Source organism: Hydra vulgaris, chromosome 02, assembly GCF_038396675.1.
Source record: "Hydra vulgaris chromosome 02, alternate assembly HydraT2T_AEP".
NCBI classification, from domain to species: Eukaryota; Metazoa; Cnidaria; class Hydrozoa; order Anthoathecata; family Hydridae; genus Hydra; species Hydra vulgaris.
This window is the reverse complement of record NC_088921.1, coordinates 66,514,773-66,532,500: the sequence shown is the minus strand read 5'-3', so window position 1 is coordinate 66,532,500 and position 17,728 is coordinate 66,514,773. Positions and strand designations below refer to the sequence as shown.

General features: G+C 27.6%; 1 protein-coding gene across 1 annotated transcript in view; it reads left to right on the top strand.

Moving 5' to 3' along the window:
- Window positions 1-17,728, top strand: part of LOC100215098 (intermembrane lipid transfer protein VPS13A) — a 172,035-nt gene that overhangs the window by 63,358 nt on the left and 90,949 nt on the right. Inside the window, exons 20-28 of the mRNA XM_065791745.1 lie at window positions 4,319-4,396; window positions 4,593-4,678; window positions 4,750-4,862; window positions 5,055-5,113; window positions 5,929-6,013; window positions 6,094-6,161; window positions 6,244-6,325; window positions 6,842-6,932; window positions 8,849-8,966. Coding sequence (XP_065647817.1) covers window positions 4,319-4,396; window positions 4,593-4,678; window positions 4,750-4,862; window positions 5,055-5,113; window positions 5,929-6,013; window positions 6,094-6,161; window positions 6,244-6,325; window positions 6,842-6,932; window positions 8,849-8,966 — 780 coding nt within the window. The remainder of the gene's footprint in view (window positions 1-4,318; window positions 4,397-4,592; window positions 4,679-4,749; window positions 4,863-5,054; window positions 5,114-5,928; window positions 6,014-6,093; window positions 6,162-6,243; window positions 6,326-6,841; window positions 6,933-8,848; window positions 8,967-17,728) is intronic.

The window sequence follows — 17,728 nt, the reverse complement described above, 5'->3', positions numbered from 1 at the left end:
TATATATATATATATATATATATATATATATATATATATATATATATATATATATATATATATATATATATATATATATATATATATATATATATAATATATATATATATATATATATATTAGTACAAAATCACTAAACAAAAATTTTTTTTCATTTAACACTGTGTTTTATCAACAAAAATTCATCAGAAATCCTAATGAATCTGATGAATCTTTGTTGATGAAGCACAGGGTAAAATTAAAAAAATTTTTGTTTAGTGATTCTCTACTAATATATAATTGCTTTGTTCTTTTAAGAACATTGAGCACTCTATTGTTTAGAATACATTTTAAAGTTGTTTAAATATATATATATATATATATATATATATATATATATATATATATATATATATATATATGTATGTATGTATGTATGTATATATATACATACGACAATGCCCCACTCATAATAATCCAATGGATTCAGGTCTGGAGAGTTTTGAGGCCACAAGTTTGGAGTGATATGATCATAAAAATGGTCTACTAACCATTCCTGAGTGTTTTGAGCCTTATGTGCTGGTGTAGAGTCTTGTTGAAAAATGTAGGGCCTTCCATTCTTACTCTATCGATCCAAGGCTTAACAACAGTACCCAAGACTTCAAGAGCAGTCCTTCAAATTGTGGCTTCTGAAGCACGCAGGTCTTTTGCAATGAACCTCGTTAACTTTTGGGGGCTCTCGTCAACGATATTCTGAACTTGATGAATAAATTCAGGTGTCCTAGTTGTGTCTGACTGTTGCTTGTACTTTTTATGTTTAGCAGCTTGATTACAATCACCATCATTTTCGTCAACTCCTTGCAAACTCTAAGAACAAAAGATTGGGCGACTTTAAGAAATTGTGCAGTTTGTAAATTGCTATGCACTGCCTGGATCATTTCTACTTTAAGTAAGGGAATGTCTATTAATTACACAATGTAATTAATAGATATTCTGAATGAATATATGTTTAGCATTGTGTAATTAACATGTCTATTAATTACACAATGTTGAAAATATGTTGATAATGTAAATTTAGAAACAATTTTTTTTCTAAATTTGCATTAAAGAGTAAATTTGATAAGAAATATAACAGGTCTTTTTGTCTAATTCTTGTTACAATTAAGCATTTAGTATATATATTTTCAGGCGCAATCAATCTTTTATAAACATGTTACAGTTTTTCATTGGCTCATTGCTTTGGAATAAAATATGATTATAATACACAATTTATTTTTACATGACACATGTTTACATTTCATGTAACAAATCACCTTACACTATTAAACTAACCCTATTCATTACATATTATAGTGGTAGTGTTAATTGCTTGGTTTAGTGCTCCCAAAAACAATCACCTACTGAAGCTTATGAATTTGTAATTGAAGATTGAGTTTTGTTACTTATTGCGCTTATTCAATGACAAGTCCACATTTTTCAACATGTTGTCTTTCTAACTCGCATGTTTCTGACTTTCACTTGTACTTAACTTTTGCCTGTTAAAGGGTTATGATGCTCTTTAGTGAGCTGAACTTTTTTTAGCAGACCTTGGTATGGCGATTAGCCAGAGGAGAATAACCACAATAACCACAATACCACTTTGTTTTTACATGATATAGCAAAGAAATAGATCTGTGAACCTACTCTAGAAAAATAAAAATGATCCTGTGTAAAAACATAATAAATTGTATTTAAAAGTATAATATATTGTATTTAAAAAGTAAAAATATGTTTAATGTAATAAATAAAAGTATTAAAAGCAAAATTAGTGAAAAGTAATATATAAAGTTTACAATATATAAAATATTATATTGCTAGTTAAATAAATGTTATATATTATATTGCTAGTTAAATAAATGTTATATATTATATTGCTAGTTAAATAAATGTTTTATATTATATTGCTAGTTAAATAAATTTTTGATAAACAAAGCATGTTTGCTATGCAGTGTAGTTGCGTTAGTTAAACTACATGCCTATAATTCTTATAATATTCATTAAATTTTTAATTATGTTTTCTATATTGGAAAAACTTTTTAAAACTAAAAATGGGAACCAATATTCAACTTAAAATTCTTATAACATTCATTAAATTTTTAATTATGGTTTCTTTATTGGAAAAACTTTTTAAAACTAAAAATGGGAACCAGTATTCAACCTGCAGATAAACAGCAGTTCGTGCAACGGGCACTAAAATCTACTTTGATAGAATGTATTAAGTTGTTTTAGTACCAGTTTTGGTCGATTGTTAAATTTAGACATAATTTCTAGCAAACAGATGTATACTAAAAAGAAAGAGTCATGGCGAATTAAATAAATTTATATTTTTAGAAATTTCAAATATTAAACTATGTTCATAATATATAAATTATACACATTTTTAATTTTTTAAAGTTATGAAAATAAAATAGTTTCATAAGAAAATTAACTTTATCAAATTTTAAATGCTTTGGTAGCTGTTGTGCAAACCACTATTTATCAGCGGTTCAGATGTTAGTATTTGTTTTTAATGTGTTTTTTTTTTAAATAAATTTTCAATTAGAAGATTAATTATTTAAATTTATAACTTTTAATTGTTAATTAGTTGCAATTGGTATAAGAGATTTATAAAATGGTTTTTTTTTTTAATACTTACATCGTCGATAGCTGAGTGGCTAAGTGTGCTGTCCTCAGCATTAACCTCCTAACGTTTCCTTGGGTTCACTCCTAAGCTAACTGTTATTTTTAGTTTTTTCAATTTTGCCACTATTTTAAATACAAACCATAACAGTTTAGGCAAATTTTTTTTAAAGTTTTCTATTATATATACGCAGTTGTTTCATATGCCACCCAAAAAAAACCAAATAACAAAAAAAAATCCAAATAACAAATGTTGTTCTTGTAAAATTTACAGAATAGTAATATTTAACTTAACTTAACTGCTATTATTTTGGGAGATTATATATTTAATTTTTTAAGCTCTTATTAATAATGTCTAATCAAAATTTTGCTGAGGTTTGGGATTATTTTATATTGGGATTATAACAAGGATTGTAAACAAAGCTTTTTACACAAAGTGCCCAGACAATGTAACGGGTAAAGTATCTACTAAAACACCCATGTTAAATCATTTAAAGTTAAATGATTTAACATGGTTTGTGGCAGTGGTGTAGTGGTACAACGCTTGCCTCATAAGCAAGAAGTTCCGAGTTCGATTCCCACCACGTCCCTGGTAGCATCAAGCTCAACTTGTTTATCCGCTCATTGACCTTGTTCGTCAAGGTTTGTGTTTTGATGTTATGGAGTTGAAAGAGGGTTGTAACCACAACTAAAGTAGCCTCCTATACTGAGGCGGTTTCCTTGGCTTTGGGAATGTGAATTAACATTAAAAAAAAAAAAAATTTGTTAGATCTTACTGGTAAACTCTTAAAAGACAGCATTTCCAGTTTCAGTCAATCAACAAGTTCAAAAGAAATATGTAATAATGATAACATTTCAATTAATTGAAATTTTATGAATAGGCAACATCTAACTGAAATTTTTGCAAGTTTCTGAGGATGGTTTCGCAGTGAATGGAATAACAAAAAAAAAATTTTGCAAGACAATCTATTTGTGATATAGGATAATCTTCTTAAAAGTTGGTCAAAAGTTACGGAATTAGTTTTAAAGAATGAAAAACCATGGTATAATAGAAATAAAAATTATTAAATATTGATATAAAAAGTGTTGAGCTCGATAAAGAGATGCAACCTTAGCCAATGTTAATTTTGCAACGGATTTGATATACGGTTTCCAAGAAAGATCAGAAGTAAGTTAATCCTAGAAGATAAAGTTCATAAATATAGGAAGATCTAACTTATTGCGATAACAATTGGCTGAAAAAATTGAGTTTTATCTGTATTGAAGTTCACCAGCCACTGTGAGTCCCATGCTGTAGCAGAAGTGAGATCCTTTTCAAACTCAAATCCCCCCTCCAAGCAATCAGAGAGTGTTAGTTTCTTATCACGACAAGAATAAATGATAGTATCATCAGCGAACAATGCCACCTTAGATGTGAGAATATCAGGAAGATCGTTAATGTAAATATCATTGGTAAACACCTATAAGTATTTCATATCATAATTTGTAAAATCAAGAGAAAAAATATTTTTTTTAAAGTTGTGTCAATGTTTCACTACTTTACCTTTCACTATTTTACCTTATCTTTGCACCACTTTAACTTTACACCACTTTACCTTATCAATAATGCTTAAACTTTAATACAATAGTTGTTGCAAATTTTTTTTTTGCTGATAAATTATGAAAGATTTTTTTTTTCAAGGGATATTGAAGTTATAAGGTTTTTTCTGAATGGAATTCATTGTAATGTCAAACAAAGACCATCAGCAAATGCTTTAAGGTTAAACTATTTTTTTTTAGTTGTTTTGTTTAATTACTTATGTTTAAAATAAACCAGATATTAAACATATTAAAATAAATAAATTTGCTTATAAATTTTAAGCCAACATTAAGTTTCTGAAGAAATAAATTTGTTTAAGATTTTTACAACATCAATGCACACACATACAAATATTTTAAATATTACTTTTGAGTAGAGTTGAGGTTCAAATGCAATCACTAAAACTCAATGGTACCCCTAATTCAAAAGATGTACCTCTAATTATAAGAAGTATTTCTAAAAGTAAGTTGTTTGAACTTCTTTTTGTTTTATTTTGTTTTTTTGTATGATTGTTATTGTTAATGATTTTTTAGAGCTTGATACTGATATGGTGGTTATGACATTTGAAACAAATCCAATGGATAATCAAAATATTGATCAATCATTAACATTAGACTGTGAACCGCTTGAAATAATTTATGATGCTGTAAATTTATTACTAAATTTAACTGGCACTTGTTATAAAAATAGTTACACTTTTTGTCTAGTTGATGAAATTGTTTTGGTTTCAGATTTATTTATGTTACTGTGTTTTTTTCTATTTATTTTACTAAAAACTAAATAAAAAAATTTAAAAAGTTTCCCTTGTTTTTTAACATGCTTTTTTTTTAAAATTTAGAATTCAATAAACAAAGCTTTTTCATTCTTTGAACCTCCTCAAGATGTTATATTACAAGAGTATGTATATGCTTTTGTTCTTATATATTATCTTTTTATCTTATATATTGTCTCTGATATCAGATGCAATATGTGAGTAAATCGTCACCATCTTGATCATATATTTTACAAACAAAGCATATATTTTACAGAGCAGATTTACACTTATTACATTTATTTTTAAAAAACATCAAAAGTTTGATTAATTAACTTATTTTATGATACTTTATAATTATTGTTGGAAAAAATAATTTGTTTGGTATATAAACAAGTAATGCAAATTAAAATATAACAGTAGGTTGCAATATTGGTTGTTGTAATAATCTTATGAATAATGCTCATGTTATTTATATATATTTTATTATCACAATATTTTTTTAGGATTTTTTACTTTAAACTAATAATGTTACTTTATATAAAGAACTGTAATTGTAAATAAATTGTCATTTGTATGTAAATACTTCATAAAATCTTTGAAAAAAAAAGTATTGTAAATTTTTAAAAATACAGACAACCTATTAGAGTATATTATTAGATTTTTTTTAACATTTAAAAATTTTTCTATCAACTCAATATTTTTTGCAGACAACTAAGTAATTTTATAAATCTAAAAATAAAATTTCTATTCAATAAAAATATTATATGCACAAAATAAGATTTAAAAAAATTAAAATGATAATAAAAGATTAAAAAATCATATTTTGAATAGTTTTATTTTTATCATATTTTAGTCAAATTTAAATTCTTGGAAATTTATTTTTAATTGATGTTATCATTGCTATAATATAATTTATAATATAAGTCTATTTTTATTTTAATAATTTTATTTTTATTAGTTTACAAAATAAGGCTTATTCTACATTTGAAGAATTTAAAGTTTCTAGCACAGCTGGTATATTACATGCAATTGAAGTTAGAAAAGTAATTTTTATCATTTATTTATTTCAAGTTTCACAAAAATAAATCTGTTTTATCTAATTATAAATGCTTTTAATTTATAGATTTTAGATATTAGCATAAATATTGATGCTTCATATTTAATTATCCCAGAGAAAGGAACATTTACAGGGTATCTAGTGTTTTCTTTTTTGAAGAGTTTTTGAATAAAAATAGAAAAGTGAAAAAATTATTTGAGTTTTTGTTGTTTATAGTTGCAAAGATATGGCAATCATTGATTTTGGTAGTTTCCATTTGAAAAGTGACCCTTCTCAAATTCGAAATTTGAATGTTAAGGTAAATGGTTTTTGAGATAAATTGTTCTTAAGGTAAATTGTTTTGTACAAACAAGACATGTATGTATCAGGGATGTGGAGTCCCAAAAGGACTCCGGCTTTATATCTCTACTTTTTCCAAGTCTCTAGTGTCCAGAAACTCTAGGCATATTTTTTGATCTGCTATAATAAAAAAATTCATGAGACTTAATGACTTGAAAGTTATTGCTTTTAAGCCTAGAGTCTTTGCCGCCATTATACCTAAGGATTCTGGGCTCAAAAAACGATTGTTCCTCTAACCTAAAAGTCTTAATTTTTTTTCTATTAGTAGTCTATAAACTTATTTATATTTTTAACACTCTTGGATACCAAAAACTAGAATAAAGTAATCTTTTTGTGACTTTCAAATCCGGAATTCTTTTTGGAATTCCACATCCCTTGTATGTATGTATGTATGTATGTATGTGTGTTACTTTTTAATGTTTTAAAGATATAATAAAGTCATAATTAAATTTAAAAATACTAATATTTAATGAAGGACATCGATAATATATCTGAAGTACAAGAAAAAGCTTATGATCGTTTTTATTTAAAACTGAAAGATCTTCAACTGTTGCTGTGTAAAGAAGGTTGATTTTTTTTATTTTTGTTAAATGTAAATAGGTGGTTGATTTTAAAAACAACATTTTTAGGGTTCACACCCTTGAACATTTGATTAAACATTTGATTTATACCCAAAACACAAAGTTCTTGAACATATGATGGGTCCCTAATATTGAAATTTTTTTTTTAATTCTGATTCGCTACCAATAAGGCTGCAAGCAACCATTATTAAGTTGAAAGTTATTAGAAAAAAAAAGAATAGAGTTATAAAGCAGGAAAACGGATGACAGAAGACTTAAAAATTTGTTGACTTAAAAAGTTGTATGAGTCAGGAAAACATGAAGATAGGGGAAAGTTTCAAAGTAAAAAAACTAAAAGAATAAAAGTTTTTAGAGCATGCAGGGACAGATACAGTAAAAAAATGAGACTTTGCTGAGTCACAAGTCAAACAAAAATGAGTTTTAGTTGATTGAAAAAGAGATATAAGCTCCTTTGAGCAGCGACCATGATAGTATTTGTAGAAAAGAGAAAGGGATGCAACTTTACAAAAATAGGGAAGAGGATCAAGATAGGTAGATAAAGTGGGTCCAACCACATTTAAAATACGTTTTTGTACTTTGTCTAGAAGAGAAAAAGCATCATTAGAAGAACCAGCCCAAATATGATAACAGTATTCCATACAGGAACGAATAAGAGATTTGTAGAGGTAGAGAATGGAATCAGGAGTGAGACAATGGCGAGCACAATGACGAGAAGCAACCTTAGAAGGTGCAAATTTAGCAATTAATTGTATATATAGTTTCCATGATGAGTCAATAGTGAATGATAATCCTAGAAGATGTAAATAAGATGACGCAGTGAGAGACTTGCAATTTATTTGTATAAGATGTAAAAAATTTTGTTGATCAAAGACTGAAAGACCTTGCTGAATACAGAAAGAAGACTGATTGAACAATTATTAAAGAGGTCGGAATATTCTCAAAAATTTCAAAAAGTTGGGAAACAGATGTCATTTTCCAGCATACAGGAAAACAAAACTCAGTCTAGTACTTTCTTAAATAGTTTAGAGAGAATTGAAAAGAGTTCTGGAGAACAATTTTGTAAGATTATGACAGGAATGTTGTCTGGACCACAAGCCGTAGAAGAGTTTATATGAAATATGACTTTAGCAACAGAAGCTGGAAGAAAAATCTGTTTATTTTATATTTAAATATTTGATCAAATAATTTAAGTACAATACATACTCAAAGCTCCAGTCATAATAAAAAATATTCCAGTCATAATATGGTAAAAAATATTCCAGTCATAATATGGTAAAAAATATTCCAGTCATAATATGGTAAAAAATATTCCAGTCATAATATGGTAAAAAATATTCCAGTCATAATATGGTAAAAAATATTCCAGTCATAATATGGTAAAAAATATTCCAGTCATAATATGGTAAAAAACATTCCAGTCATAATATGGTAAAAAATATTCCAGTCATAATATGGTAAAAAATATTCCAGTCATAATATGGTTAAAAATATTCCAGTCATAATAAAAAATATTCCAGTCATAATATGGTAAAAAATATTCCAGTCATAGTAAAAAATGGTTTCATAAAAAATTTAGAAGTGACATAGACCCACATTACCTCACTTAACAGATACTCTTTAAAAGTTATAAGTTTTTTTAATGAAATTTACTAAAACTAATGTTCAATCATTTAGGGTAGTTAACTTCATAAAAACATTTGTTTTTCTATGCATATTTTTTGTTCAATGTCATAAGTAGCGAAAAAACAATTACCTAATAATATTAGGTATTGTGGTAGGGTGAGGTAATTAGATTAATTAATTAATCTAATTACCTCACCCTACCACATTAACACCCTTTTGTTTTGTATAATTTACTTATATTTGGTTATATAGTACTAATGTTTTGATTATTTTATAAGGAGAGGATTTTCACATTGCAAGACAGGACTCATCTTCCAAGCTTCATGTGCTTTATCCAGTTTCTTTTGAAGGAAGTATTGCTAAATCAATTATACCAAATGATCCGCGTCTTAAGCAGTATGTAAAGATTAAAGTTATTATTTTTATATGGAAAGCATTCTGCTACTTTTAAAAGAAATGTTTACTTAAATTTAAAAGTAACTTAATTTATTTTTTTAATTAAAGAAGTTGATTAGTTAATTATAAAGTTTATTAACTTGATAGGACCATTATTAGTTTGAAAGCTAAAAAACTAAAAAAGAGATTTTATTTAGTTAAAAACTTCTCTTAATCAAATAAAAAATCTTTCCATCATCATCATCATCATCATCATCATCATCATCATCATCATCATCATCATCATCATCATCATCATCATCATCATCATCATCATCATCATCAGTATGTTGAAATTTATTCAATAATGCAACTTTGCGCTTTTATTCCAATTTAACGGCGCGTGGCAATACCGAGGTTTTGATATTTTGTTATAGTTTTTATAAAAAATGGAGTGATGGTCGATCACCCCTAAAAATATAATGATCACCATTATCATATAACCCTAAAATATGAATTTATCATAAAAAATTTTTTTTATAAAACCGTGTATAGATTGTTATTAATTATGCTTGAGTTACAGCTAACTTGATTTCATGATAAATCTAAAAAAAATTATAATTTTTATTTTGTTAATGGGTGATTATGAAAGTGAGTGATGGACTCCATTAGCTTTGGTAAGAAAGATACCAAAATAGTTTTTAATAAAAAGAAGATACAGTTTTATTTAATATATCGCAGAAGTTTCATTAATCAATAATACAACTTCTATGATATATCACGGATATGTTGTAGAAGTTGCATTACCGTTAAATGAAAGTTGGAATACCGATCGCATGTAAAAATCGTGATTATTTGTTTATTTTAAGTCAAATTTCCGGAAAAAACCCTAATCCGGAGAGTAATCTTTTTTTTGAAAAAAATTGTTTCAAAATTTCAAAAAAAAATTCAGAGTTTAATAAAAAAACTTGTTAGTTTTAAACAAAATACACATATTTAATGGTGGTTTACATAGATTACTTTTGATAAATCGAGTAAAACTTTTGGAATTATTTAGATTTAATAATAAATTATTATAGAAGTTAAAGAGCTTTCTATGAAATTCTATTTTTTTTATATTGTTTCTGGAATATTAAGCAAATGTTAGGATAAGACCAAAGGCGCTGAGCTATTAAGAACCATCAAGTATCGAGAAACATTTTTAAGAGCATTTAAAAACCCATAAGAAAGGTTGGATCCTTAAAAGAAAGTTTTACAGGAGGCTACAACAATTAGCGTAAGATAAAGTGCACATTATATAATCAGTGAATTACAAACAGTGAATGTGGTATGGCGTTTAAAAGGAAGGGTGGTATGGTGTTTAAAAATGGAGGGTTTTTTTAGCAATGCTAAAAAGTAAAGATTACACAATAAATTAAATTTATAAACTAATTTTAGGTTATATATGTTAAAAGAATCATTTCAAATGAATAAGGTTTATATTATATTATTCAGAATCATGTAATAACCGCCCCTCTAACTTTATACTTATAACTTTATAAGTTAACAAGTTATTGTTCAGTTTGTTTAAAAAAAAATAGTTTTTATACTTAAAATATTAAAAAATGAAAGTACAATTTAAATTTAAACAACAATACTTATTTCTATTGACATCAAAAATAAACGCTATAATCAGACCAGATTTTTTTAAAGGAAATATATTTTATTATATAACATGTATGGTTACTGTAACAGTCTTTATAAACCGACGTGATGATGTGGCCGTTTAAGCAGTGAATTGATCTCAAGCATCGCACTATGTCATAAGTACAATGTCTAAATCAAATAAATTTCAAATATCTGTTACAGCTGAAATAGATAAGGAACTAACTATATATATAAATTGTAATTAAAGTAAATAAAAAATAAAAATTGAAAAAGATGCGTTCCAAAAGTTTAGTGCTATTTAATTTTTATGATCCATTTTTGAACAAAATGTAACCCTTATTCTATTGTTTTAGGGATCGTCCATAAATTACACAACGCTAAATTTATTTAAAAAATAGAAATAGATCTTTTCATCAGAGATATTTTTACGTAGTGATTTTTATTAAACTTGATGTTTGTTTTTTTTTAATTTAAGGCTCTGCGTGGGAAAACTTTTGACCTTTTTTTTTTTTGTTAGTGAAATTTAGCATTGCATAAATTATGGATGATCCCTCAGCTCATTGTAATAATAGTGACCCCTAACCCTTGCATAATGCCATTTTTGTGACTTATGGGATGTTAAATAAAGACATTAAGTAGGTAAATTGAATCCATTTCTTCTATTATATTAATTTTTTTTGAATTTAATTTAAATTATTTTAATATAATTTGATCTATTTTTACAAAAAATAACATTCACTTTTAAGCAGACAAGAGTTGTTATTTTAATAGAAAACAACATGAAATACATATATATATATGCGGTAGTGGTGTAGTGGTAAAGCGCTCGCTTTATAAGCGAGAGGTTCCGAGTTCGATCCCCACCACGTCCCTGGTAGTACCGCGCTCAATTTGTTTTTCCGCGCAGCGGCCTTGTTCCTCAAGGATCGTGTTTCGGAGTTATAGAGTTGAGAGTTGGGTTATAACCACTATTAAGTAGCATCCTCATCTGTAGTGACCTTCTCGGCCTTGAGTAGGTGAATAACAAATATATATATATATATATATATATATATATATATATATATATATATATATATATATATATATTTATTAGGGCTATTCAAAAATAGGTCATGTCAGAAATTTGAAAAGAGCCCTAGCTTATGATTCGCCCTGACCTTAAATTAGTATTTAAAATTTTTTACAAAATTTTTTTTGAACATAGGAACAAGGGCAAAAGGGTTAATTTTTGTCTTGCTCTTAGGAAAATGTTACCCTGTTTGTGGGACCCTTTAATCTCAATCAATTTAAAAAATAAACTATCCAATAACATGGTAATGAGTTATACAACTAAAATTTTAGGGGCTCTTTTCATAAATTTTAAGTAATTTTCAGAAAATAAAACATTGAAATTTCATCAAAATATAAAATATTTGTTTGAATACAATAAAAAAAACTTTACCAACACAAAACAAAAACCAAAAATTTACAAGTGGGTCAAAAATAAATAGGATCAAAGAGTAGATATTAAATAATACTATTGCAGCTTTGGCATAATCAAACTTTTTTCTACCATTTCAATTTCGCTTATACACATGAGTAAATAGAAACATATCTTGCCTTTTCTCTTCTGAATGTACTTTATTAACAAGTTGTTAAACTAATATGACTGTTCTTTCTGAACAATCATTACAACATCAAGATTCATGATGGCTGTTTCAAATTCTTGATAGAAATGACCAAGTATGTTCTCATATCTTAATAGTCAAGGCTTAGGTTTTTCAATGTTTTATTTAAAAATAAATAATATACCTATTTTATGTATTTATTCAAATTTATATCTTTATTATAAAACAGTTATTCAGACCATGTACCTGTATCGAAGCAGCTGAACTTAGCTCCACTCTAAGACCATTCAGTGTAAAAAATGGAAAGGAACTTTGTTGTTTCAGTGATTTAATCCCTACTCTCTTCATTGATTTCAGGGATTTTTTCCATAAGTAGAAACAGTTTTAGGTAAAATAAACTTTTACCCATGAATCTGGCATGATAACAGCTCCAGGATTGCAAAGTTTAAATCTGTTGGTGGGTGACAGTACCATTAATGTAAGTTCAGCCAATTCCTGATAATCTTTATGAAACTTTCCATCCTTAACAAATTTTTCTCCTAAGTTATAATAACTTAACTTACTACAAAATTGTAAAGCTGGAAAATTATAAGTGAAGTACTTTACTATACCATTTTTTGGAAATAGGAAGGGATAATTTAATTTAATTAATTTATAAAGCTTTTATTACTCACCTTCTTAAAAACTTTAGTGCTAATTATATATCTGCAAAATTGAATAACACTCAGCCTTTGTTCATCAATCCAGTAAGGAATAGGAGTTGATAACCTTTTTAAATCTTGATTTTCAGTATCTAGATCATTCCAATGGTTCTTAAGAACTTTAAATAATTTATTTTCTACTCCTGAAGTGACTGCTTGAATAAAGCTTCTAAAAATTGGTAACATGAAGCTCAAAAATATGGCATCAACATGCAGTTAATAACATAGGGCACTGTAAGTGCGCAATGATTCTGCTACAAGCTGCTTTTGCTTTATCTGTGTTAGCACTAGTGATATCAAAGCAGACACTGAACTTTATCCTTTAATCCAAAGTTAGAAATAAGCTCTTCTATAGCTTCTTTTTGGTGTTCTCTAGAACCTGAGTCTATTGTTGGAATTCCAAATAACTTGGTTTGTCCTTTAATCCTAGCAAGAACAGCTAACCTATCTTTTGAAAACTGTTTTTCTTCAGTAAGTTCTTTCACAATTTTTCTATCAAAATGAATTGTTATCAGAAAATTTAAATATTTAGAAATGCTTTTTATATGATCTCTGATTTCATTTGCTACTCTGCTACTCTGTATGGTGAAAAGTTAGAGCATACAAACTCAGACATGCATCCTCCAGAATTGACAATAATACTGCTAAGAATTGCTGTATGTTGATGTGGAGTTAAACCCTCTCCAACTGCTGCATGAGCAGTACCGTGCAAGATATCCTTGGGTAGGTTGACAGATTTTGTAGGATCAATATATAGCTCAATTTCAAATTCACTATCAGTTGAATTGCTTTTATTGGTATTAAAAGAACTTAATGAATTTTCAAAATCAGTATCAGATACATTGTTTATTATACTTACATTTAGATATATACTTTCTTTTTAATGAGTACTAAAATCTCTTATCCAATTCCTCTAACCTTCCTTTCTTTTCCTTTCCTTTAACTGGTCTTTAAAAAAAGCTGTCTTCCTCTTGGTCATTTTGGTTTCATATCTTTCCTTATTTTTTCAATCATATTTTGTGGGATTTCTCTAATCTAGAAAACCTTTTTCATATTTTCTATAAAGTTCTTTCTTTTTTTAACTTCAGCAGGGTTGCTTCTTTTACTTTTCAGCTTCATCCAGTCCTGCATCATTTTTAATGACCTTGATCCTATAAAATGAAATTATTATTATTAAACGCTTATAAAAACTTAAAAATGTATTTTAGTGTTTTGATAAGGTTATACAATTTGACCTATCATTACCTTAGCTTCTGAGTTGTAATTATTTCAAATCCACCACATATCCATGGAACTACAAGTTTAGATATTATGCAGCAATGTAACTGACTGGTAGGACAATTTGGCAAGAACGATCCACTTTTGTTTGGACATTAGGGTTATGAACTTTTTTCAATCCCATGCTCCTGTACTGTAGTTTGACAAACTTTTACCTAAAAAGCACAAAGTGAACTATTGTTTGCATACCTTTTGAAAAAAGTTCACCTCACCATTAAAAAATCGATTTTGACATAAGTACTACTATGTATTTAAATGTATTTAGAATGCCATAGCCATGTAATACAATAAATTTTTAATCCAACAATGACTCAGACCGTTGACCTTGCTCTTGCTTGTTGCATAGAAGGAATAGAAGGTGCAAGTTGTCTTTATTTTTGCATGACGAATAGACTTCCTTCATTACTTTGATTGCATGCTCTGCGCATTGATTACTTTTGGGAATCTGTAGTATGGATGGCTCTTGCTTCCAGTGATTTTTCAAAGAGCTTAAAGCCTTTTTATATGGATTCAGTACTTCAGCCAAGTTGTTAAAGTTGTTTTCGTTTTACAGTTGGTCTGTAAACCAATGGTCTGTCCAGCCATAAGATATAAATTGACATGCAGAACTATCTTTATTGAAGGAATTAAAATGAAAGCTTGGATCTCTAGTATAGCTCTGGAATTCCACCTCGCATTGCTGATGTTGGGAAATTTCCAGTGTTAACACTGGCGGTATCTGCAACAATCATCTGTATTGAATTCCATAGATGAAATTCATCAAGGACTTTAGAAATTTCTTGAGCAATGGTTTTTCCCCTGCCATCTACCAAGCCCAGGACATCCAATTTGATTTCTCTTCTTTCATTTTTAAGGACGACCACTAGATAATCGATTCCGTTGATGTGCTTTCTGTCAAAGTGTAAGGACCAACTTTCCATATGCAACTTTTCGATCATTTCTTTTTTCAGCTTGATTGTCTCTGATTGTTGACTTGTAAATAGCTGATTGACATGGAGTTAGGATGTGAATGCCTTCACAAGCCAATTGCTTGCATATGTTAGCAGCTTTGTTTTTTGATACTCTTGTGTAGGTCACCATGTTGACTGCAGTTTTGCTTTTATGATGTTTTCTGCTTGGTGTCGGAGTAGTCTCATCTTCTTCATCGTTTTTATACTCACTGTCGTCAGCCTCAGTCAGAACTACTAAAACCAGGACGGTAAGATAATGTATTGGATGATCTATTAGAAAGTTTTTGTCTTTTAGAGGGATGGATCGTTTCTTTACTGGCCGCTTGGCCTGTAGAGTATCCCACTGCTCCTTTGCTTTCCACTTAAAGATGGTACAATCGCTTGTCCTCGGAAGATAACCATGTTCCATCCACTTTATTAATATTAAAAATTTCATTAAGGGGTTCATAGCTTCCCCACTTGACACATTTATCATAACATTTAAGTATTTTATCAGGCTTTGCTCGTATAACTTGATCAGATACACAAGTAAAATTCAGTTTGTTCTTCCACAATTTCATGACTTCTTTGGAAATTTCCACAATTCGCTCTTTTCTTCCTTTGATTTTTGGTCCAAGGAAATGGTAGCATCCGATAATTTGCTTTTGGAGAGGCATTCTGCACTTTTCTTCCAGTGAATATTCTTCCAAAGGGACCATTCTTCTTCTTTTTATGAGAGTCTTCAAATTTTACCACATTATTGGTCCAGACATCCTTGTTCTTCTGAATGCTACTATCGCTAGGCTTGTACGTTGCCATTTGTTGCTTCTGTAATAACTATAAAATTAGATAAGTAGCTATATATACACAGTCTAAATTGTTCTAGAATATTCTAAATTGTTTCAAAACGTTCTAAATTGTTCTAGAATGTTCTAAATTGTTTCAGAATGTTCTTAAGTTGTCTAAAATATTCTGGAATTTTCCAAAATGTTCTAAAGTTCTAAACACTTCTTATCTATACAAGTTTTAAATGATTTTCAGCAAAGCTACGCGTATTAGTAGTAGCAGTAACAATATTAAATAAATGACGATTCGTGATTTTAATTGCGGGGTGACCTTTTTTTACAACCTAGAGGAATTGAACATGTTTTCAATGTTTTCTAACAAAATTTCATCAATTTATTACACAGGAAATTTTTTTTTTTTTTTAAAAGTCAAAAAGTCATAACCCTATTAGACATCCTACAATAAAACTCAGTTCAACTTCAGATTTAGATTTTCTCAGAAAGTTGTAGCATTGAAGAATTTCTTGTGTAGTTGCAAAATTGTTTTTGCGAATAGTGCAGTTTATTTTTCCCACTAGAAAAGTATCATCAACTCTTTCAATTTTCTTTTTGGGTTGCATCATATAAATTATTAATATTTTATGTTAATCTAAAATTAAATGTTTACATATAAGTATGTTAGATAAAATAATCGTATAAGAATATATTTTAATTTTGAAAATGAAAAATTTATTTTTTATTTTATTTAAAATATTTTTTATTCTTTATTCAAAACTAAATTTGTTTAGCAAAAAAAATTATGTATTCAAATATAAAATTATACAAAAAAATTGAAATGTAAGATATTTTGAAAATACCCACTAAAAACCCGCTTTTTGTTGAAAAAAATTAACACTTTGAATGTTTATTTATGAAAAGAGCCCCTTAAGCTTAATTTGTATAACTCATTACCATGTTATTAGATAGTTTATTTTTTAAATTGGTTGAAATTTAAGGGTAAAATTATTTTAACAAGCAGGCTAAAGTTTTCCTAGAAACAGGGCTAAAATTGACCCTTTTGCCTTCTGTGAGGACCTTTCGGATGATCAAAAAAATTTTTGTAAAAAATTTTAAGTAATAATTTGGGGTCAGGGCATATCATAAGCTAGGGCTCATTCCAAATTTTTGACATGATCTATTTTTGAATAACCCTAAATATTCAAAATTTTAACCATGTTTTTTATTTAATCAAAGTATAAAAAACTAGAAATATTTCTAAGTAAGATTTATATGTATATATATATATATATATATATATATATATATATATATATATATATATATATATATATATATATATATATATATATATATATATATATATATATATATATCCAAAATATAATTATTAGAGTTTTCTAAACAAAAACTTCCTTTTTTCATAATGCACTTTAACGACAATCTGCTCAGCAGTAAAATTTTTAAATTACTCTTGAGCTTCACTATTTTGATTTATTATGCTTGTCACATTTGCTTGTGAAACAACATTATGGTGGCCAGATATCGTAGAGCAAAATAATTTTTTTGGATTTTTAATTGCTCTGTATTGAATGAATACTTTAAACATCTGTTTTCGAAATTTCAGAATTTCCACTGTTTTCGAAATTTCAGAATTTCATTTTCTGCATCAACTTTATGTATTAAAGGTTGAGTTAATGTTATAGTATCAGACATAATAAATAGTTTATGTAATCCATTTATTTCATCTGTTGTCCTACTTTTTTGTGTGTGTATTGAATATGAATTAGATTAAAAATTGTATTCCTCATCACTTTCACTAGCATCACTAGTTTC